The sequence below is a fragment of the Schistocerca americana genome, chromosome 3 (assembly GCF_021461395.2).
Source record: "Schistocerca americana isolate TAMUIC-IGC-003095 chromosome 3, iqSchAmer2.1, whole genome shotgun sequence".
Classification (NCBI taxonomy): Eukaryota; Metazoa; Arthropoda; class Insecta; order Orthoptera; family Acrididae; genus Schistocerca; species Schistocerca americana.
Genome location: NC_060121.1, coordinates 923,410,953 through 923,435,395, shown reverse-complemented (window position 1 = coordinate 923,435,395; position 24,443 = coordinate 923,410,953). Strand labels below are relative to the sequence as shown.

The 24,443-nt window shown below is 43.2% G+C and overlaps 1 protein-coding gene across 2 annotated transcripts in view; it reads left to right on the top strand.

Moving 5' to 3' along the window:
* LOC124606332 (adenylate cyclase type 2) overlaps positions 1–24,443 on the top strand; it is a 338,520-nt gene that overhangs the window by 125,330 nt on the left and 188,747 nt on the right. For both annotated transcript variants that reach the window (XM_047138315.1, XM_047138314.1), the window contains exon 5: positions 10,772–10,899. In XM_047138315.1, the coding sequence (XP_046994271.1) occupies positions 10,772–10,899 (128 nt within the window). The remainder of the gene's footprint in view (positions 1–10,771; positions 10,900–24,443) is intronic.

The following is a 24,443-nucleotide window of genomic DNA, read 5'->3' as shown; positions in this document are numbered from 1 at the left end:
CCCTGCAGAAGTTCTCTCTAGATCATTTTGTCGTTGAAATTGATCGTCTGACGATTTTATTAGACGGTAAATTACAGCGCCATCTGCAAACAATCTAAGGGGGCTGAACAGATTGTCACCTAGATCATTTATGTAAATCAGTAACAGCAGAGGGCCTTCTTGCTCGGTTGGAAAGCGCGTCTTATCTTCGTCTCAGAAAAGCCGTTCTGGCGAAAGGTTTAAGTGCAGCAGTTCGGCGGTTTATACTTCACTGAGCCCAGCATATTACTGATTTTGGCCGATGAGCGGCAGATGGTTTTAATGTTGCTCTTCTTTAACATCCTGATGATCTTTGCCAAGGGCAGCCAGCATACGGAAAGAACTTCAAGCGCTTTGTGTCCTTTTCATGTACGTCTTCACTCCTCTTCTTGCTCGGTTGGAAACCGCGTCTTATCTTCGTCTCAGAAAAGCTGTTCTCGTGAAAGATTTTCTCAAGTGCTGCAGTTCGGCAGGTAGACTCTCCTTGTCGCATGTCTCGTGCTCTGCGCACCAAGGTGGTGAACACGGATTTGCGCTGTGCTACATGGTGGCAACTACTAGCGTTGAGGTACAGGTCGGTTAGTGTCTTCTTCTTATAAACAGAATAACCTAACGTGCTGTCAGTCTTCTTCTTTATCATGATGTCGAGAAAAGGCAGGCATCCGTTTTCTTCCACCTTCATGGTGAATTTTAAACTGTTTGGAGATGGTTAAGGAATTCTTGTAGATTTTCTTAGCCATGTGGCCAAATCACGAACATGTCGTCCACGTAGTGGTAAAATACCTTCGGTTTCAGGCGCACCGTTTCGAGAGCCATTTTTTCGAAGTGTTCCATGTATATGTTTGCGATATATGGCACCAAGGGGAACCGATAGACACCCACCCCGTCTATCGGTTAATTCCATCTCGAAATGTAAACTGCCTGTCTGCATTCCAGTGCAATAGAGTTCATTGAACAACAATGAAGTTTGCTATCAGTAAAAATATAAGCCGCAGCTAAGCATAGGTGTGTAACCAATTTTGAAAACCCAAGATGACCAACATTTAAAACAATAAACTCTCTTAAGGTTGAAAAATTACTCTAATTTAAAATGCACTGCATAAAGGCTATGATGTTTTCACCATTCCCCTGTACCCTTCAATTGCTCGTGCAACTACTGTATTCGCAATGTGTACGACAGTAGAAAAAGCTGTTGTGTGTTCATTTACGGTGAATGTTGCCAAACTGTTAGAGCAGTAGTGCAGTTGTACACCGAAAGCTATCGTGAAAGTGCTAACTTTCGCTTTCTTTTGCAAACATTATATAAAAATGCAAGAAACTGGTAGTGTGAAGAATAAAAAAAACCAAGCAAAAGCAGCAGCTGATGCGAGAAATATAGCAAACGTTTTAACAACAGTAACACAAAATGAACATGTCAGTTAGAGGCAGGCTGCGGGTGTTCCGCGAATACCGCATATCCAACGCATTTCATCTTTTCCACAACTGGCTCCTACAACACTTTCATGGCAGTAACTTTCAAAATCGGTTGCAGTTCTGTGAATGATGTCTACGAAAACTCCAAAGTAATGCGACCCTCCTATGCAAGGTGTTGCTAACAGATGAAGCATCGTTTACAAACCATGAGCAAAGCAATTTCTGCAGTATGCAGTGCCCGTCCGTGAAAACCCACTGTGGTTGATAGAAGTGGGTAACAAACGGTCTGTCAATGTGTGGTGTCCGCGTTTCAAGAATACCATCATTGGTCCCTCAATATCGAAAACTATCTTCCGTTCCTAACCGATCTGCTGTAGCATTTTTTTTTTTTTGGGAGAGATCGCCCTGGTCATAAGACAGTTAATGTGATATGGACATGACGTATGTCTCACCCCTTCTGCACAAAAAATTACAGATCATCGTTGCAGAACATGTGGGAATCGTTGAACTGGTCGTTCAGTATTCAAAATAACCTGCCTGCCCCCCAAACATACAGGTCTTTGAGCGCTCTATTTAAAACGTGAGGGCTAAAGGCAAACACCGACGAATCCGGAGGTAATGAAATGGCTTATATGCCGTGTCTGTACTGCGATAAGTCCGGGGAATTTCAACAAGTTCTGTTCTTTATTCAACATCGTTATGTAGCGAGTGTCTTGAGTGATTTAAGGCTCTGTTATCTTGCTATTATTTGATCAAGGACCGCACATATTACGTTGTTAAAGTGCGCTTCTAAGGGGCCTTCCAATGCCACAGAAAAGAAACCAAAATCTGTATCACAAATCCTCATCTGCTGTTGTTGTGGTCCTCAGTCCAGAGACTGGTTTGATGCAGCTCTCCATGCTACTCTATCCTGTGAAAGCCTCTTCATCTCAGAGTAACTGCTGCAACCTACATCCTACTGTATTTGCTTAATGTATTCATCTCTTGGTCTCCCTTTGGCATTTTTACCTCCCAGACTTCCCTACAGTACAAAATTGGTGGTCCCTTGATGTCTCAGAATGTGACCTACCAACCGATCCCTTCTTCTAGTCAAGTTATACCACAAATTTCTCTCCTCCCCCAATTATGTTCAGTACCACCTCATGAGTTGCGTAATCTACCTATCCCATCTTCAGCATTCTCCTGTAGCACCACATTTCAAAAGCTTCTATTCTCTTCTTGTCCAAACTATTTATCGTCCATGTTTCACTTCCATACATGGCTACAGTCCACACAAATGGTTTCTGAAAACACTTCTATACTTTTAAATCTATACGTGGTGTTAACAAATTTCTCTTCTTCAGGAACGCTTTCCTTGCCATTGCCACTCTACATTTATATCGTCCCTACTTCGACCTTCATCAGTTATTTTGCTTCCCAAAAAGCAAAACCCATCTACTACTTTAAGTGTCTCATTTCGGCAGCACCTCATTTAATTCGACTACATTCCATTATCCTTGTTTTGATTTTGTTGATGTTCACATTATATCCTCTTTTCAAGATACTGTCCATTCCGTTCAACTGCTCTTCCAAGTCCTTTGCTGTCTCTGACAGAATTACAATGTCATCGGCAAATCTCAAAGTTTCAGTTTCGTCTGCCTGGCCTTTAATTACTACTCCAAATGTTTCTTTTGTTTCCTTGACTGCTTGCTCAATATACAGGTTGAATAACATCGGGGATAGACTATAAGCCTGTCTCACTACCTTCTCAACCTCTGTTCCCCTTTCGTGCTCTTCTACTCTTATAACTGCCATCTGGTTTTTCTACAAATTTGAAATAGCCTTTCCCTAATTGTATTTTACCCCTACCTTTAGAATTTGAAAGAGAGTATTCCAGTCAGCATTGTCAAAAGCTTTCCCTAAGTCTACAAAGGGTATAAAAGTAGGATTGCCTTTCCTTCTCCTATCTCCCATGAGAAATCGCAGGGCCACTATTGCTTCGTGTGTTCCTACATTTCTCCGGAATCCAAACTGATCTTCCCTGAGGAGGCTCCTACCAGTTTTTTTCATTCTTCTGTAAAGTATTCTTTGTTAGTATTTTGCAACCATGACTTATTAGACTGATAGTTCGGTAATTTTCACACCTGTAAGCACCTGCTTTCTTTGGAACTGGAATTACTACATTCTTCTTGAAGTTAGAGACTATTTCGCGTGTCTCATACATGTTGCTCACCAGATTGATGAGTTTTGTCATGGCTGGGTCTCCCAAGGCTATCGGTAGTTCCAACGGAATATTGTCTACTCCCCGAGCCTTGTTATGACTTAAGTCTTTCATTTTTTTGTCAAATTCTTCACGTTGTATCATATCTCATCTTTATCTACGTCCTCTTTTGTTTCCTTAATATTGCCCTGAGATACATCTCTCTTGTATAGACCCTGTGTGTATTCCTTCAACCTTTCTGATTTTCCTTCTTTGCTTAGTACTTGTTTTTTTTTATCTGAGCTCTTGATATTCATACAGGTGGTTCTCTTTTCTCCAAAGGTCTCTGTAACTTTCCTGTAGGCAGCATCAATCTTACCCCCATTGATATGTGCCCCTACATCCTTACATTTGTCCTCTAGCCATTCCTGCTAAGACATTTTTCACTGTCTGTGGATCTCATTTTTTAGACGTCTGTATTGTCTTTCACCTGCTTCATTTACTTCATTTTTTATATGTACGCCCTTCATCGGTTAAATTTAATATCTCTTGTGTTACCGAAAGATTTCTACTAGTCCTCGTCTTTTTACCTACTTGATCCTCTCCTGCCTTCACTATTTCATGTTTCAAAGCTACCCATTCTTCTTCTGTTGTAGTCCTTTCCCCAGTTCTTGTCAATCGTCTCCGGGTTCTTCAGTTTTAATCTGCAGTTCTGAACCAATAAACTGCGGTCAGAGTCCACATCTACCTCTGGATGTGTCTTACAATTTAAAACCCGGTTCCGAAATCTTTCTCTTACCATTACATATTCAATCTTCTGGTGTCTCCGAGTCTCTTCCACATATACAACCTTCCTTCATGATTCTTAAGCGATATAATATTTATGATTAAATAATATGTTCAAAAATGTTCAAATGTGTGTGAAATCTTATGGGACTTAACTGCTAAGGTCATCAGTCCCTAAGCTTACACACTACTTAACCTAAATTATCTCAAGGACAAACACACACACCCATGCCCGAGGGAGGACTCGAACCTCCGCCGGGACCAACCGCACAAGATTAAATTATACCCTGTGCAAAATTCTACCAGGCGGTTTCCTCTTTCATTCCTTCCCCCCGGTCCATATTCACCTACTTTTCCTAATACCGAATTCCAGTCCCCCATGACTATAAAATTTTCGTCTCCCTTAACTATTTGAATAATTTCTCTGGTCTCATCATACACTTCCTCAGTCTCTTCTACATGTGCGGAGCTAGTTGGCATATAAACTTGTACTACTGCGGTAGGTGTGGGTATCGTGTCTATCTTGGCTGCAATAATGCGTTCACTATGCTGTTCATAATAGCTTACCCGCGTTCCTGCTTACTTACCTGTTATTAAACTTACCTCTGCATTACCCCTATTTAATTTTGTATTTATACCGCTGTATTCACCAGACCTGAAGTCCTGTTTGTCCTGCCATATAACGTGAGTAACTGCCATTATATCTATCTTTAACCTATCCATTTCCCTTCTTAAATTTTCTAACCTACCTGCCCGATTAAGGATCTGATATTCCACACTCCGATCCGTAGAACGCCAGTTTTGTTTCTCCCGATAACGACGCCCTCATGAGTATCCTCACCTGGAGATCTGAATGGAGGACTGTTTTACCTCCGGGATATTTTACGCAAGAGGACGCCATCATCATTTAACCATACAGTAGATCTCCGTGCTCTCGGGAAAAATTACGGCTATAATTTCTCCTTGTTTTCAACCGTTCACAGCACCAGCACAGCAAGGCCGTTTTGGTTAGTGTTACAAGGCCAGGTCAGTCAACCATCCAGACTGTTACCCGTGCAACTACTAAAAAGGTGCTGCCCTCTTCCGGAACCACACCCTTGTTTGACCTCTCAACATATACTACTCGGTTGTGGTTGCACTTACAGTCGGCTATCTACGCGGATTGCGCAGAAAGTAATTCACCGCATTTTTTTTTCCTCACCCGAAAACAGTGATACGAGTGCGAAACGTTACGTGTGTATTATATGAAGTCTCCTGAGTGAGCGCGCCAAGTTTCCTTCACTTCCGACAGGTAGCTTAGTTGCAGGACAGTTTCAAAAAGGCGTCTACAGGTTATGTACGTTACAAGAAACGTGCCTTCATTGAATTTCTCACCGCAGAGAAAGAAACTTTTGGGAATATTCACAAACGCTGTGCAAAGTCTATGGAGCATCTGCTGTCGACAGAAGTACAGTTAGTCGCTGGACGCGTAGGGTACGATCATCAGAAGGAGGTTCGGCAGAGCTTCACGATTTGCAGCGGTCGCGGAAGCCATCCACGGCTGTCACACCTGACGTGCTGCAGCCAGCTGACGTCATTCGCGAAGACGTACGCATTACGACTCGGCGGTTGTCGCTGCATCTGTCAGTCAGCAAAGGAAGTGTGGATGCAATTAACCGCACTCTTGCATATTCAAGGATTGACACCGACAGGGCATGCACGTCCTTGCTTCGCGCTGGAGGAAGGCCATAGAATGTGATGGAGACTACGTGGAAAAATAGGATGTGTAGATAAAACACCATTCTTTCGTGTGTGAATTCTCATTATATTCAATAAAGAATTGTTGAGGAAAAAATGCGGTGGATTACTTACTGGGCAACCCTGGTATATCGCTGAGGCACGTAAGCCTCCCCGCCAACGGCAAGGTCCAAGGCTCATGGGCCGGCCTGTGTGGCCGAGCGGTTCTAGGCGCTTCGGTCTGGAACCGCACGACCACTACTGTCGCAGGTTCGAATCCTGCCTCGGGCATGGATGTGTGTGATGTCCTTAGGTTAGTTAGGTTTAAGTAGTTCTAAGTTCTAGGGGACTGATGACCACAGCTGTTAAGTCCCATAGTGCTCAGAGCCATTTGAACCATCCACGGCTCATGAGGGGTGTCCCCATCTGTACAAGTTGAAAATTACTTGCGTACGTCAGAAAATTCGCCAGGTTGTCCACTAAAAAATTAGCGAAGAACCACACCTCGATTTATTTACTCATTCTGGTTACATTGCGGCTGGCTGTTTTTGCAGCCTCGCCCTGCATACGGGCTGAGCAGGATCAGCTACCCTGTATAACACCGACTTTCTCGTGGACGTGCGACGGTGTCTAACGGTTACTGCTAGTGTAGCTGCTCTTCCAAACAGCATCCTATACAAGCAACCAGTTGCGTCTTTACCTGTGGTTTCCCATATTTTAGGTACTTGGGCTCACGTCTGCTTTCACGTCCCGCAACTGTTTTACTGGAAATAATAACCTTTAGATGAGATCCTGCTGTCAAATAGTCTGTGCATTGGCTAGAATTTCGAGTTATACAGGAACACAAAGTAAAAGTTAAATGAATAATTTAATAACGAAAGGTCTATTCTGACTCCTGTAATTGATATAAAAGACAGAGAATTATGTTGAATAATGTTTATTCATGAAATGACATCTCAAACGGGAAATTGTACTACATATTCATGTAAAATACAGACAGGTAATACCCTTATCAAATGCAATAAATTTACGTTAAGAGCGTTTCGAGAATGATACCAAAATTCCCAAACTAAATAGTCATCAAAGACATGCGAAAACTAAATCCATTTCGTAATCACAGTACACAAAATATTCAGCAGCTCTTGCGAGGTGCCGGGGCTAGCAGTGTATTTAACACTAAATTCTTCTAGAATCTTCATATATAAATGATGCTCTAAGCCCCCCGCCCCTATTCTAACTCCGACTTTTGCTGTTGCACATGGATTAAAAAGAAACGCGAACTGACTGTAATGGACCCTGCAAGTGGAGTAGAAAAGAGTTTGGCACCTGCAATAATTTAATTTGATAAATAAGTTAAATAACGGAAAGTTTCATTAATGTAGTGAGAAATGAAAGGGTTGCTCTACCGATTAACAGAATGACAGTTCTGTCCAAAATAACAATATGATTTATTATGACTAAACTCAAAATAATAAACAAAACACATGAAACATTTACTATACATCAAATTGGCTGAAATTGGATACTCAAATAAATGCTGTGAAGGTGAAGTTGTCCCTAAACTAGATTGTGACATTTGTGACGAAGTGGTATGTGGAGCCAATTCTTTGCAACTCAAATCGTAAGAGAAACACACAGCCAACCCAACAATAATTGCTGCTACAGTAGTGAGAACTCAGACAATGAACACCCAAGACTGAACAAAGAAAAAGACGAACAGGCACGCTCTGCTGAGCTCTGATTATCACCTAGCAAAATCACTAATCTACCAGTGCTGCAGACATACATTACCAATCTGTCTTCTTAACTGCAAGAACACGATCTGGCGTACCGGAGGCGATGGCGGGTTGCTTCGACGTCCCATCGTGGTGATGATAATGTCGCGAGAATAGCCCGAAACAAATTATCCTGGTCTGGTTGTTCCAGACTAAAGGCTTCCTAGCAATACAAATGCACCTCTGACGGAGACGAAGAAGGCGCGCTACACAATCACTGACGCTACCAGCGAGGCGTGGGAAAGACTTGTGTTCCCAGGCAGTCTTGGCGGGCTAATTCCCGCGTTTTCTGCAAAATCGTAACTGTGATTGGCTTGCTCAGGGCATAGCTCCGTGACGTAGCAAAATCGGCGCAGAAATTGGCGCCTAGAATCTCCATTGGTGGAAAGGTAATGCTTCGGCAATAGAGTGGAATTTTCCGCCGGTTTTCGAGTTGCTGATTGGAACGTTTAACCACGGCCACTGTCGTGGGGGCGGAAACGTTGTGTGTTCGGTTTGTACGGGTGCTCTTGTGAGAGTCGGCTCTCGCCTTTCGGTTGGAGTAGGTTACAAGACTGAGCTCTCGCTGCTCTGGACAGCCTGCCTCCCGTTGGCTGTCTAATATACTTTTATTTAATTGTAACTGACGAAGTTGCTGAAGTTCCGACTTCAACGTAACTTTCCGTGTACAGTTGGCAATTGAGCGTTCTGTGTACAAGCGGCCTATGTTGTCTGTCTTGAGCAGTTTTGGCTAAAGTTGACTGTATCGGCTGTGTGACTTCGCTTGGCTGGGAGCACAAGTCTTTCCCACGCCTCGCTGGTAGCGTCAGTGATTGTGTAGCGCGCCTTCTTCGTCTCCGTCAGAGGTGCATTTGTATTGCTAGGAAGCCTTTAGTCTGGAACAACCAGACCAGGATAATTTGTTTCGGGCTATTCTCGCGACATTATCATCACCAGAAACGGTTTTCACTAAGTTTCTGCGAAGTAACGGAATCTCTAGCCCAGCTGCTCCGTCAGGCCCCTGTGGGCGTGTCGCCGCCTCTCTTATGACAATGTCGGTGTCTGGAAAGCATTCACTTGACTCCCTCACACCTGTCGGCTTAACCCTTTCAAGATACGCAGAGCCCGCCTGCCACCGGACCACCCGGGTGACGAGATACTCTGCGTGGGAAGTCCGCGTGTGAAGGAATAGCGACTTTTCACCACATGCAATTAGAGAGGAAGATCGAATTACTCAGAAAAATATGAGAGGGGGCTCATGCCACCTCTCACTCTAAACAGTTCACAATTCAACATGATGTGTTACAGATTAATACATGCGATACAAAGAAAACTGTCTGAAACTGTGTCTATCCTTAGTGCTGCAATAGAAATGGAAAAAAAGAGTCCTATACTGCAGTACATTCAGACATCTCGAAATATGAAGTCCATTCAGAAAATAAAATTTGGTGGCGCTCGTCCACTGCGCAGAATCTGTCACCAACTCCACCAAAAACCACACATAGCAGAGGTAGGTCTGCCTTCTTCCAGAACGAACATCCAAGTGTCCAGAGTAGCTCCCTTCAGTTCTTCACTCGACACCACTTGACTCCAGTATTGTTCCGCTAAGGTCTGCTTTTCCAGTGACTGAAGTCCGTCCCCACCAAAAATTCATAGTTCTTAAGCTTACAGACATGATTTGACTCTACCTGACCACTTCCCGGACTAAACTACAACAATATCAGTACATCTACTATCCCCCAGGTGGCATATGCCGTCATCGGATCAAAATCTGCGTCGTCTTTCCAGGCGTAGTAATTTTTTCCCGGCAGTGTATACTGAAGAAACAGAAAATTTTTGTGGATGGAGCGATGTTTTTAGTAAATAAGAAGGGTCCTGCAAATTTTTCAAAAGATGTTCAGTCCTTATGCTTAGACTGTTTTGTGCAAAGATCTAAATTCTCGTAGCGTAATGCTATGTTAATGACGGAACTGGTCATGAAAACACCGCTTGGAGGTGTTCACAACGCGTTAGCGAATTCTAGTCGGTTTGTCTCTCATTGTAGCACTTCTCTCAAATGTAATTGCGAAAGGTTTCAATGCCCGTGTTAAGAAGTGCTATGTCACTGTTCTTGTCTATTCAGGAAGGTTGGAGTAGCGTTAGAGTATGTTGTGACTGACAATTCGCAATTTTTCACAAACACAACTTTCGTTTACAAGGATGGTGACTGAACAACAGAAGAAAGGTAACAATAACGATGCCAGGAAGTCTCCTAACTGAGGCAAACAACAGTTCACTACTAATTTTCCACAAAGGTTCGTGGTAACACACACACACTAGTGAAAGTCCAATTTAGAGACGAAGACGTAATCTTCAGCGGTCGAAGTCCACGAGGTCGGCATCTGGAGTGAACTGAACTTCGGGGCTGGTTCTAGCCCCTAAATAGCTGTCTCCAGCCAATCAGGTTTTGGCGTAGTGATACTTCCTGCAGGCCATAGCTCGAGCTCCCCCTGCAGGAAGTAGTGCTCGGAATATCTGTTTCCATTATCTTGTATGTAAACAGCCAGTGTTTACCATGGTGCTTTTGGTACGCCTTGGACATATCCAAGCGTGTCCTCTGTAGTGTAATATGAGTTGCCGGCCCTCAGCGGCTACCTTGGCTCCGGCATAACACGGTACCCTTAAGATCATTTACTATTTCATTAAAAAAATACTTGCTTCGGTATCCCGACAGGTACTGGAAATAAATAGTTAACAAAATCACCTGCTCCTGCTTTACTACCGTTTGTTTTCTATATCTTGAAACTTTTACGAAATAACAAGGTGTTCCTTTTTACGCAGCAATTCCTGTGTTTATCAAATATCGTGAACAATAATGGTACTTGACTTATCAGTACTTGGTGTGCCAATTCGTTGCTTGTTGCAGGACAACCAGTGCATGCGCATCAAGATCCTGGGCGACTGCTACTACTGCGTGTCCGGGCTGCCCGTGTCGCGGCCCAACCACGCCTGCAACTGCGTCAACATGGGCCTCCAGATGATTGACGCCATCAGGTGAGTGCAAAAATCTTTAACTTGATAACAGTAACAGTATTCTGACTGATGTGTTTGTGATCAAATCTACAGGGCTATTACAAATGATTGAAGCGATTTCATAAATTCACTGTAGCCCCATTCATTGACATATGGTCAGGACACACTAGAGACACGTAGAAAAACTCATAAAGTTTTGTTCGGCTGAAGCCGCACTTCAGGTTTCTGCCGCCAGAGCGCTCGAGAGCGCAGTGAGACAAAATGGCGACAGGAGCCGAGAAAGCGTATGTCGTGCTTGAAATGCACTCACATCAGTCAGTCATAACAGTGCAACGACACTTCAGGACGAAGTTCAACAAAGATTCACCAACTGCTAACTCCATTCGGCGATGGTATGCGCAGTTTAAAGCTTCTGGATACCTCTGTAAGGGGAAATAAACGGGTCGGCCTGCAGTGAGCGAAGAAACGGTTGAACGCGCGCGGGCAAGTTTCACGCGTAGCCCGCGGAAGTCGACGAATAAAGCAAGCAGGGAGCTAAACGTACCACAGCCGACAGTTTGGAAAATCTTACGGTAAAGGCTAAAGCAGAAGCCTTACCGTTTACAATTGCTACAAGCCCTGACACCCGATGACAAAGTCAAACGCTTTCAATTTTCGGCGCGGTTGCAACAGCTCATGGAAGAGGATGCGTTCAGTGCGAAACTTGTTTTCAGTGATGAAGCAACATTTTTTCTTAATGGTGAAGTGAACAGACACAATGCGCGAATCTGGGCGGTAGAGAATCCTCACGCATTCGTGCAGCAAATTCGCAATTCACCAAAAGTTAACGTGTTTTGTGCAATCTCACGGTTTAAAGTTTACGGCCCCTTTTTCTTCTGCGAAAACAACGTTACAGGACACGTGTATCTGGACATGCTGGAAAATTGGCTCATGCCACAACTGGAGACCGACAGCGCCGACTTCATCTTTCAACAGGATGGTGCTCCACCGCACTTCCATCACGATGTTCGGCATTTCTTAAACAGGAGATTGGAAAACCGATGGATCGGTCGTGGTGGAGATCATGATCAGCAATTCATGTCATGGCCTCCACGCTCTCCCGACTTAAACCCATGCGATTTCTTTCTGTGGGGTTATGTGAAAGATTCAGTGTTTAAACCTCCTCTACCAAGAAACGTGCCAGAACTGCGAGCTCGCATCGACGACGCTTTCGAACTCATTGATGGGGACATGCTGCGCCGAGTGTGTGATGAACTTGATTATCGGCTTGATGTCTGCCGAATCACTAAAGGGGCACATATAGAACATTTGTGAATGCCTAAAAAAACTTTTTGAGTTTTTGTATGTGTGTGCAAAGCATTGTAAAAATATCTCAAATAATAAAGTTATTGTAGAGCTGTGAAATCGCTTCAATCATTTGTAATAACCCTGTATATAATTTCACCATCTTTGCTTCATTAAATGTTATACGTAGTAGCTCGTCATAACCGTCACCTCTATGGCTTAGGCCTGTTGGTCTGTTACCGTTTCAAGCGGAACTGTCATCTATCTGGTGTCAGGTTTTCCTACGTTCCGCAGTCCTGCTGAGGAAGAGTTTATGGAGACCAAACAGCTAAGGTCATCTCCCAGGACAGGAGCAGTGTACCCAGTCGGACTGTATAAAGAGTAAATTCTGTGTGCAAGTGTGAGAAAGTGTTCTAAATATATGCGTAGCGTGTATGTGAAGCGATACGTGAGAACCAGCCCAGTATTCGCGTAATGGACTGTGGGAAACAGCCTAAAAATCACATACAGGCCGACCGGCACACTGACCCCTTGTCGTTGATCCGGCAGATGGGTTCGATCCCGGGGCGGCATACATCCCCGTCCCAGAAGTGGGCGTGTTAAAGTGCGCAGCAACTTGCCGTCCTAGCAAGACCTATGCAGTTCTGTTATTGTCCAATCGTTCGACTGTCCATTTTAGCTTGTCGTTGTATATTCTACCATCTGCAATTTAAATTTATTGTGCCCTCATCGTTGAAAGTATAACCTGCCACAGACGTTCAAAATATCATTTGACCTTCAAAATATCATTCCGACATCTTTTAACTGCCTCTTCTCTGTTCTGGGTAATTTCCTAATCTCACCACCGTGTGTTAACTTGCGGACCGCTATCACCTTAAAAATCTTGAAATGTGCCTGTTTCTGGGGTATTCCTCTTAATTTCTTATTTATACACAGCACTTTAAACTTCTACACTTTACATCGAGATAATGTCACTGTATACACCGGCTTAATTAGCGAGCTTCGAGGAAGATACGTAATTAATGTTGTGCAGACTTCGAGCAGCTAGACCTGGCTCCCAGCTAATAACACTCCTGTTGATTAGGAACCGCTGTTACAACGATCAGATAATGCAGCAGTACACATTTCCTCGCAACTGATGGCTCGCACGGGAATTTCACATTCGCTCGTGCGCCGTGCAGTTCGTTGTAACACGTTATTTTCTGGATGAGAACAATCGGTAAATCTATCCACATGCGATATAACGTGTTACAAAGACACGATGGTGCCCAGTATACAGCAACTTCCATGAAGCTGTGTTTTTTTTTTCTGGTGGGCACGATGCCGTAATACATTGTTTGTTATGCTTTGTGAACGTAGTCACCAGCTCGTGGTCTTGTACTTAGCATTGCCGACTCTCTATCATGAGGCTCCGGATTCGATTCCAAGCCAAGTCACCGAAGTGGCGTCAAAAAGAATTGCAGCAGGCGGTCTAATTATCCATAAGGGGACTCCCCGCCAAAAGAGCCATACACTCTACAACGGGATTTTCGTCGTACAAAAATTAAAAAAATAAGAGGTGCGTTTGATATTAGGACACTTCCGAACTACCAACCCATGACACACTGAAACTGCATAATATTTCCCAAGATAATGTGCACTTATAGAGGATTTTGTCCACAAGTACATCTGTGCTCTGCGAATCACTATGTAGTGTGTACCAGAGTGTACTTTTTATTGTGCCACACATAAATGTTTCTTCCCGATCGATCAATATATGGATTGTGGGAAGAATGACTGCTTGTGCGCCCCTGTGTGAGGATTTGCCCGATATTATCTGCAGGATAGACACGTTGTATTCCTAGTTTCTTCCATGAATGTCGGTTCTTCCTTCTTTCTAAGAAGGTTCTCGCATTGTGTACGGCATCGTGAATCTAGTGAAGATATGTTAACATTTTTGTGGCGCACTCTCACGAAATAGCCTGTGACCATTCGTACCGCCATTCTTCGTACACTTTCGATGTCCCCGTTTAGTCCGACCTAGTAGGATGGGCCCATACGCTTCAGTAGTATTAAAATAAGGGCAGTACAAGTGTTTTGTATGTAACTTGTTCTATGGTAAATAAACAAACAACGTCTGTATTGCAGCTTTTATTGGAATTGGATAACTTCCTAATCTCCTTGTCTCCCTTCTCTCTGTCTATCTCGTCCCCCCCCCCTTCTGTCCATCTTCTACTCTCCTGCCTCTATCTATCTCCTCCCCCTCCCCCCACCATCTCCGGCCAATCACCTTCTCACCCTCTCTCTGTCAATTTCCTCTTCCCCCTCTTTCTCTCCATCTCCTCCGCCCCCTCCGTCCGTCTCCTTTTCTCCTTCTTTGTCCATCCGCAACCCCCCCCCCCCCCCGCTCTCTCTGTTTATTACCTTTCCCTTCCTCTGTCTGACCTCGAGCCTTGTTTAAGGTTGTTGCACACAAAACCTTGAGTGGGACGTAAGCCGCTTAAAATGAGAGGGAAAATCGGTTGGTGTCATTCGTATACGACAGAAGCTTCTCCAGCTGCTGGATGTGTGAGCATATGAGATTCAGTGACTGTACTTATAGCTTTAATTAACAAATGGTTTTAATTAATAAATGGCACCAAGTTTCGAACGATTCGCCATCCGTAGCAATATTATAGTCATAAGGCAGTAAACTATAAATATGGTTATCGTGTTATCTCTTAAACTCGAGTGCGAGGATGAGAACAAAACATCACATTGTTGTGTCTACAATTTTTGTTCAAAATTATATAAAAGGAGAAAGAATAAATGTGGGGGAAATAATTTGACTAATGGTTTAATTAAATACCGTTAAAACTGTGTGCGAGAAAGAAAACTAAACCATACATTGTTACAGCACAGGGCAACACGTATTTTCGCACATGGTTTAACAGAAAACTGTATATTGTTGCTTAAAAATATTTAGCCTATGTCCGTCTGAATGTTTATTAGGGTGTTGTGAAAATTTATTAGAGTCTCGTGTAAAAATGAGAAGGAAATCGGTAAAGAACCATTCGAGATATTCACCGACTTGCTTCTAATATACATACAGTATATTTGCTTCTAATATACAGGGTGTTACAAAAAGGTACGGCCAAACTTTCAGGAAACATTCCTCACACACAAAGAAAGAAAATATGTGGACATGTGTCCGGAAACGCTTACTTTCCATGTCAGAGCTCATTTTATTACTTTTCTTCAAATCACATTAATCATGGAATGGAAAAACACAGCAACAGAACGTACCAGCGTGACTTCAAACACTTTGTTACAGGAAATGTTCAAAATGTCCTCCGTTAGCGAGGATACATGCATCCACCCTCCGTCGCATGGAATCCCTGATGCGCTGATGCAGCCCTGGAGAATGGCGTATTGTATCACAGCCGTCCACAATACGAGCACGAAGAGTCTCTACATTTGGTACCGGGGTTGCGTAGACAAGAGCTTTCAAATGCCCCCATAAATGAAAGTCAAGAGGGTTGAGGTCAGGAAAGCGTGGAGGCCATGGAATTGGTCCGCCTCTACCAATCCATCGGTCACCGAATCCGTTGTTGAGAAGCGGACGAACACTTCGACTGAAATATGCAGGAACTCCATCGTGCCTGAACCGCAGGTTGTGTCGTACTTGTAAAGGCACATGTTCTAGCAGCACAGGTAGAGTATCCCGTATGAAATCATGATAACGTGCTCCATTGAGCGTAGGTGGAAGAACGAAACTAAAATGAGCTCTAACATGGAAATTAAGCGTTTCCGGACACATGTCCACATAACATCTTTTCTTTATTTGTGTGTGAGGAATGTTTCCTGAAAGTTTGGCCGTACCTTTTTGTAACACCCTGTATATCTTTACCGGTTTGCTTCTAATATACAAACATCTGCAGATCTGGACGTGCTAAATTCAGTTTTTCAACAGTGGTACACAGCGTTTCACACCACTGCTGACAATCTGCGCTTGCAGCGCAGACCTGAGGATGATATGCAGCTGCAATTGAAACCAGTAGTCGTTGATAGAAGAAGTTGTGATCCAGACAGTGTTTTTTTACTAAAACAAAAGAGGTCACGGTTCCCAACACATTGCGTCAATTATGCCACTTCTTTTGTTGTTAAACTTCTGTTTCCTGGTGTCCTGCGAATAAACGGTAACTAGATTTTGCTTCAGCCACTACCAACTTGGTTGTTACATTCCATCTGTTTACGCAGTGTTACTCCAAAGTATTTGTGTGAGATGACTAACTTTAGTTATGGACCATTAACGTGGCAGTCAATGGACACCACGCTTCTACTTTTTGTTTGAATTTCTGTGCACTGAAACTATTATTTTGCATCAGGGTGATAATATTTCAACTCAATCTGTATAGCACTGCAATTTTTACCATGTAGAATTTCTTCGCGGATATCTGCATCATCGGCTGAAAGCCTGAGATTTCAGCTAATACCATCTGCTAACACCAAAATATACAGTTGTACAGTAAACGTTCTAACACAGTACTTTGGGGCACACTAGAAACTACTTAAGGGTCTGCAGATGACACTCTGTCCAGTACGACGTACTGCGTCTTGCCTGCCGCGTTATTTTCGATCTACTCGTAAACCTGCTTAGACATCCAACAGAATGTATTCTCCTAAGTAGACATGTGGTAGTAAATAAACAGCGTGTCGAATATCTAGAAATACCAGACAAAGTTTAACAATCTTCCTGCTTAGATGATTAATGATAAAGGATCCGGGGTGAATCCAGTTTGGATTGTATATGAATTTACTGATGAAGAATTCCGTCTGTATTTACTGCTACACAGTCCTTCAGCTGCGACGTTCTCTATGAGAGGCGAGCTCGCATTGTAGCAGCTGGCAGGGCAGTGTCACCAGCCAGGGTAGCATCAAGCAGCTGTTTGGGAAGCCGTTTCCACCTCCTCTAACCACTTCAGCTGCAGGGCGCGCGCCCACGCTTACTCAGCTGCCTGACAGCGACAGTTGCCTCCCTAGAACTCAGTAATTTCGTTACTAGAGTGCCCACCCAAGTTGGGACCTCTTCTTCAACTCCGGTCCCACTGAGAAGAGAAGCACGTAGCTATCCGAAACAGCTCCAGGCGACCACCAGCCACGACAATTGTACTCACTTTCGAACTAAGTGAACTGGCATTTTTTGTAACTCGCATTACAATGCTATCACCACAAAGCATTTTCCCTGACACAACACTCTCTGTGTCGTCGTCGTCGTCTCTCGTTACTGACCAGTCACACATATCCATGTTTCTTTCTTCTTAGTACTGCATGACGTCGTCACAGCAGAAGGTAAATTAGTTCCAATTCCCTGACGCGATCAAGGTTTCCCTTGGTTATCAGGGAAATTCTGAAACTTACGATCCCCTCCAACATTTCGGAAATGGGACTCCATTTTCCAGTTTGTGGAGAAAGCTACAACGGTCCACTCTGTCCATCGACAATGAAGCTGTTCAAAGATATTTCGGGATTGCAGCCGGTCGTCGTAAACTTCATTCCCCGATATTTCAGCTGGACAGCTGCCAGCCATCTTCAGGTGGCAGTTGTCCAGCCGAAATAGCGTGGAACGAAGTTTACGACGACCGACTGCAATCCCGAAATCTCTTTGAACTGTTGATTCACCGGGAAAATTTTAAATTTTACGACAATAAAGCTATTCGAAGTGGAGTAAAAGATCGGATTGGGGAAGGATGATAAGGAAAACCGATCGCGTTGTTAGAAAATGAAGATCTCCGCAGGTGCTTTAATCGATTTTGTGAAAAACGGAAAACATAAATCTCCTTCGTCGAACTGCAATTAGGATCTCCGTCCTCTCGAAAGAAAGAAGACGGGTTTTACAACGGAGGGGACAGATTCTTCATAAAATCTTAAATCCTTAGTGGATAAAGAAGACCCATAATAATACGTCTTTGCATCACATTTGAGCTGCCCACACATTTTGGCTTCGCAACAAAATTTTCCTTAAGACAGTCACTTGTAAACAATTAAACTCTGTCACCTATGGCGCCATCTGTGGAAATGAGAAGATGAACTGCAGCTCAAATTGCTGAAACTTAATGAAGTCACTCGATAATGCGGAATATAGTTCCATATAAAAGTTGCTAGTGAACTATCTCTTCGCCATAATTAGTTAGACAAAAAAATGTTCCCAATGATTGGAATTGAAAATGGATTGTAATATTCTGTTGTGTTCTGCATTGTCGATTCTTGTATGTTAAATTTCCCTACGGTGAGACTCATGTTTCTGTTTATACTGTTATTGAAAAAAAAGGCAGAAACTGATTGTATTGCAAAATTTTTTGAGTGTACATTTTGCTTCTAAGAGATTTAAAGAAGAAGTTAAAATCTATTGGTTTGTTTGGCCGCGTCATATTTCTTCTAAACAATCGACGTTTCGACCCCTCTACTGGGATCTTCTACAGGACCTTGTGGTGTCCACTTTTGATTGTTGAGTATTCACCCAACAGTAAACACCATAAGATCCTGAAAAGATTCCAGCAGAGGGGTCGGAACGTTGATCGTTTAGAAGAAATATGACGTGGCCAAACAATCCAGAAGATTTTAACTTCACTGTCAATGGCCAAAAAAGTCTGCAGACTTACATTCAAAGATGTTTGAGACCGTGAATGTGGTTCCACGGCTTTCGGACAGAAATATCGGATTTTTGTTACATTGATGAAGCAAACATATAGCAATACGATTCCCATTCGTAGTCTTCAAATGTTAACTCCAAAGGTTAAACATCAGAAAACTGGATAGTTTCCATCTGTTCTTTTACAGAAATAAATTCAGTGGTTTACTTTAACAATAGGAGATCCTCTTAAATCTCTTATTTACGTAACTGAAATGTGACATTTATTCTATAGAGGAACCAATTTAGCAACACTGTGAGGCAAATGCGAAAGTTGATCCCGTCATATTAAATAGTGCTCTATGGTTTCCCGTTGTTTCATTGTAACACATTTCCGTTTCACACAAGACAATAATCAGAAATGTAACACAGTAATTCTGGGAACAACGCTGTTAGCAAAGCCGTTTATTTCACACCGTACAGTATTACTATGAAAGGCACATAACACACAAAACGCTTTAAGATAGCATACAATTTTTTAATGTCATTTCCAGCCACTTTTTCTAGGGTTTATAAACTAATTAATTGTTTTCGAAGTATAAGAAAAAGCAGGCGTCTTCGTTTAATACTGCTAAAATGCCCGTATCAGTTTCTTTATTGTACTGTTCTTTGAAAAGTAAATATTTTTAAATTACTTGTAGCTTAGGGTGGTTTTATCTGTGTTATTAATGGTTCTGAACATTGGGGTTCATTATACCCAAATTCGGTTATCTGTGAGCGACTTATATCGAACGAGTTGCACTCAAGACTAACAACCAGTTCAGGTAATTGATTTAGATACGTACTTTCAGCTTTCGGGTAGTATGCAATTCTGTTTTCTGTACTTAAATAAACATTGGTCGTTATTTAGTGTATTTCCATTGAACATTTTCATGAATGACACGATGTTTCCTTAAAAAACAGCCACTCGCCATGATGCCAACTATTTGTGGTAGGCTATCAACTTGTCGGAAGTTTCACCTTGCTTGCCAAACACAATGAGGCCACCCAATGTACGGATCGTAGTCTGTCTGGAGACGCCAACGATTCAGAAAAAGCGTCGTGCAAAGAACACTGGTCCTCGTGTGTGCCCATTAGAAGCACCGTGTGTAACTGGAAAACCCGGGCATTCACCAAGAGAGGAACCTTCCTCTGGCGGAGAACTACCTGCCCTGTGTGGCGAACTCTAAACGACATGAGGGTTCAAGCGCAGCGTTGCAAGACCAACATCTCGCAGATGATGCAGGTGCTCTTTGCAAGGTGTACAGTGGTGTACAAGGTCAGGGCTACCTGTTTCTGTATTGTCTGGCGGATGTACCTTCCACATTATTTTTAGATACCGAAAAAAAAGTCTAGGTTTGACAAGAAAGGTTTATTTAATCTTCACTTGCGACGCGCTTCGCCTGTTCTAGGCATCATTAGATAATAGGATAAAAACTCGTGCTAATCGTGATCGAGGCGTCGAACGTAATTAAAAGTCTCATAGAAACGGGAGGTGACAGCCAGGCAGTTACAGTCGATGCTTCATTAGATCACCGATAAAATGCTCACTACTGATATCCGAGGGGTCAAATGTGATTAAAAGTCTCAAAGAACTGGGAGGCCAGATAGCCACTGTCAATGCGTCTTTATGTCACCCATGGAGAAACCGCCCCATTAACACAAATATGGTCTGCTAAAAGTGCTGTGCACAGACTGCAGACTGGCTTTCTGGCCGTCACCTCCCGATTCTGTGGGACTTTTAATTACGTTCGCTGCTTCGATCACGATTAACAAGAGTTTCTACTTGATTGTCTGATGATGGCTAGAACACGTGTGAAGATGAAATAAACCTACCTTGTGCCACCAAAACTGTTTTTTCTGTATCTTAAGATCTATTACGGTTGGTGTACCAGTGCCACAGTGGTAGTTATGGAGTGGAGTGATTTTAGTTCCGCGTTATATCTTTTTAAAGATAATAAGAAGGCCATTTCAACCGCTTTTTTACAAAAAATAACTCGTTTAAGTGGGCACAGAAATGAATAAATGAAATGAGACAATGAATTCGTCAACTCGTTATTACTCTTCTTCTCCCAGTATAACAAAGCTTCTGCTTGTGTCTGCATTCAGATTTAGCTGGTACCCCCAATGTCCTCGCGAATTCCGCTGACAGTGACCGCCTCGTAGCACGCCAGTACTCTGCCTCTATGGAATGGCGAGGGCCGCCCTGCTTTGTGTGCCTGCGCCTGACTATTGTGGCACGACCCAAGAATGTGCGTCTTAACCTTTAAAAATATCGGTAGAGTATGATGGATCCCAGAAACTCTCTGTTTCGTAATTTTTCATGCGCTAATTGGAAAGTGGCATTGAAACATTGTACTCCTAGTTTACATCACTTGTACGCTGGACGAAACATTGTGCATTACTGCAGTTCCACAGTGTAAATCCCGAGCACGAAAATGCATACCGAGTATTCCCTGACGCGTTTCTGGTGTAGTTCCGTTCGGTTAGCAAAATATATCTTTTAACAGTTGGCACTGCTTTTTAATCTTACTTTGTAACCTAACAGAAAGAAACAATGTTTTAGAGCGACATGACATAGAGAAAACGATCTGACAGGCCCTTATAGACATAGAGATTATTTCTGAATGATTTACACTTCTGCTATACAGAAAATGAAACTGATGGTAAGTCACATAATTTCATCTCAGTCATATAATTTCATCTCAAATGATCTCAAATCTGAGTCTGATGCGACCTTAGCTAGGTCCCGAAGAGAATGAAGGGAGAATCGGAGATTCAAACCAAATTTTTCTCTGATGATATCCTAAAATATGTAACTGGCTTACCCGAAAATATCGTTGTTCATTTTGCATTTTGCATATCTGATCTCACGGTGGGTATTTTACCTTCGTACACAAATGACAAAGAAGAGCAAGCAGAGAAAGGTTCAAGTCCTTACTCCTATCCTACATATACGAATTTAGCATTGTTGAACTGAAAGCTTTTATTTGAGTATTTCATTCATCAGGATGAATAAAGCCAGCTAATGAAGCTGACATCACATTGTTTGCCTCGCACAGTACTGATGGGAACATCTCTGGTAAGATCACGAGCATGTCAGTGGTTTTGTTCATTCTGTATTCTCTGAGATTAGTAATATGCACTCTTCTCAAACGTCCCTAAATCGAATGGAGCAATTGTATCGTTACATACCATTAAGAAATGACTCCAGAAAATGGGAATCCAGACATTACAAACGGTTAGAAGAATCCAAATTGTGTATTTGACTCTCTGAATTAACCTCGCACCAATTATTCATTATCCAAACAAACCAGAACAGGATCAATGGTTCCAGAATGAGATTTTCTTTCTGCAGCGGAGTGTGCGCTGATATGAATCTTCCTGGCAGATTAAAACTGTGTGCCCGACCGAGACTCGAACTTTGGACCTTTGCCTTTCGCGGGCAAATGCTCTACCAACTGAGCTACCGAAGCACGACTCACGCCAAGTTCTCACAGCTTTACTTCTGCCACTATCTCGTCTCCTACCTTCCAAACTTTACAGAACCTCTCCTGCGAACCTTGCAGAACTAGCACTCCTGAAAGAAAGGATACTGCGGACACATGGCCTGGGGGATGTTTCCAGAATGAGAGCACAGTGAAATCTCATTCTGGAAACATCCCCCAGGATGTGGCTAAGCCATGTCTCTGCGGTATCCTTTCTTTCAGGAGTGCTAGTTCTGCAAGGTTCGCAGGAGAGCTTTTGTAAAGTTTGGAAGGTAGGAAGCGAGATACTGGCTGAAGTAAGGCTGTGAGGACTGGGCGTGAGTCGTGCTTCGGTACCTCAGTTGGAATAGCACTTGCCCGCGAAAGGCAAAGGTCCAGAGTTCGAGTCTCGGTCGAGCACACAGTTTTAATCTGCCAGGAAGTTTCAGGATCAATGGTAATATATAGTTTCACATTTAACTGCTAGAGTAGCTAGTTGCAATATATAAACCTCGTAAGAGCTACTGCTGGTTAGAAAAGATCTAGTACACCAATATATGGAATACAGAGAACTGGGGAATGTTTCTCTAGACTGGGAGTGGGTCATACGCTTGTTTTTTAGGGTAAGTAAGCCTCGACATACAGCTGCGCGACAGAAACAGTACTTCGCAGTCAGATTGGAGTCCTCGCAGTGAACATGCTTAACAACGTATCTTGCAGCACCTGAAGAGGACGAATGGATCCAGCGTCGAAATACTGTGCATTGACATGGAACCAAAAACTTGGCCGCACAACTGAGAGTACATCATAGCCACTTATGTATCCAGTGTAGAATGTCCCCACACATGACAGTACAGGAGAGATGCCGTTTTGGATTGCGCCATTCTTGACAGCAGCAAGTATTCACAGTCAAATCCATGACTTTGCCGAGACTAGGGACGTTCCGTGGATCCCGTGCGCTATTTCTCGCTACTCTGCCCCTGCCAGGCAGACAACAGGCGGCTCACGCGAGGAGAGGTGAGGGTAGAGGGACAGCGCCGCTGAAGAATGGCTCCAAGCACGCACGTCTGCCACCGCAACCCGCTGCGCCAACTTGTGTGGCGGGCGGCCTAAACGGAAGGCGTACCGGGCACCACTTAAATTGCGTATTTTTCTATTTCGTGACAGTTTTTCTTTCCGTGACCAACCAACTATTTATATCCTCTTTAATTCTGCCGTCATGAGTAATTTTTTTGCCGTGATGAGCACGGTCCCTTTTAATTTGTTCCATGACGGGTACCGCACTGTTCAAACTGGAATTTCCCGGCGGCGCTGCGCAGCAAGACAACTTGTAACGTTAGTCCTCCATGTCTGTCAACAATTAGTGCATCGATATAGAACGGATAGGAGAAAGATGGCAGAAACAGTCCTGCAGGGTCTATGAAAATAAAGTGTCTGCAGCAGTAAGCGGCGGGATAACAGGCGTACGTGATCTATTGATATCAAGAGGCCTCTCTGCTGGTTCCGTTCAGGCGATATCGATTCGCATTGCTTTCATCCGCTCAAACCTACCTGTCCTTACCTGGGCTCCAACCGTTCAGAAGGTGCACTCGAAGTGGGGTAGCTTTGTAATACCAAAAAAATTTATGGAGAGGTTTGTACACCATCAAATAAGTGACACACGAATCTGGTAAAAAACACACTGTATTGCCGAGGCCCTGAGTCCTGTTAGCTAGATGTACATTAGCATCAACACAAACGTAAAGACAAAATCCCCACGCTTCAGAATTCACCTAGCCTGTACTGCAGTATCTAATTTAGAGTAACACCATTCTCCTGTAAATTTGACCGTCTAGCAACTCCAGTCCGAGTGCACGCAACAGAATAATACTTCTGCCACTCGGGACTTTATACATGAATCAACAGGATAGTTCTGAATCTACTTGGCACCAAAACAGTCAGTGTTTCCAAGACGATTAAGACTGACACCCACAAACGCCACCAGAAGGTACGTGCACTTTTTTAACCCAACACTGAGAAACTACGGAGGAACATAAGAAGCTTTGTCCTCTTACTAGCGTCAATGTGATGGATGACATAATAGTGTGATACAATCTCTATTCATCTGAGCTTTCCATGTCTCAATCTGTTACTAATGTCACAGTCAAAACTGTAACTTTAAAACACCAATTAAAGTCATTTCCTTT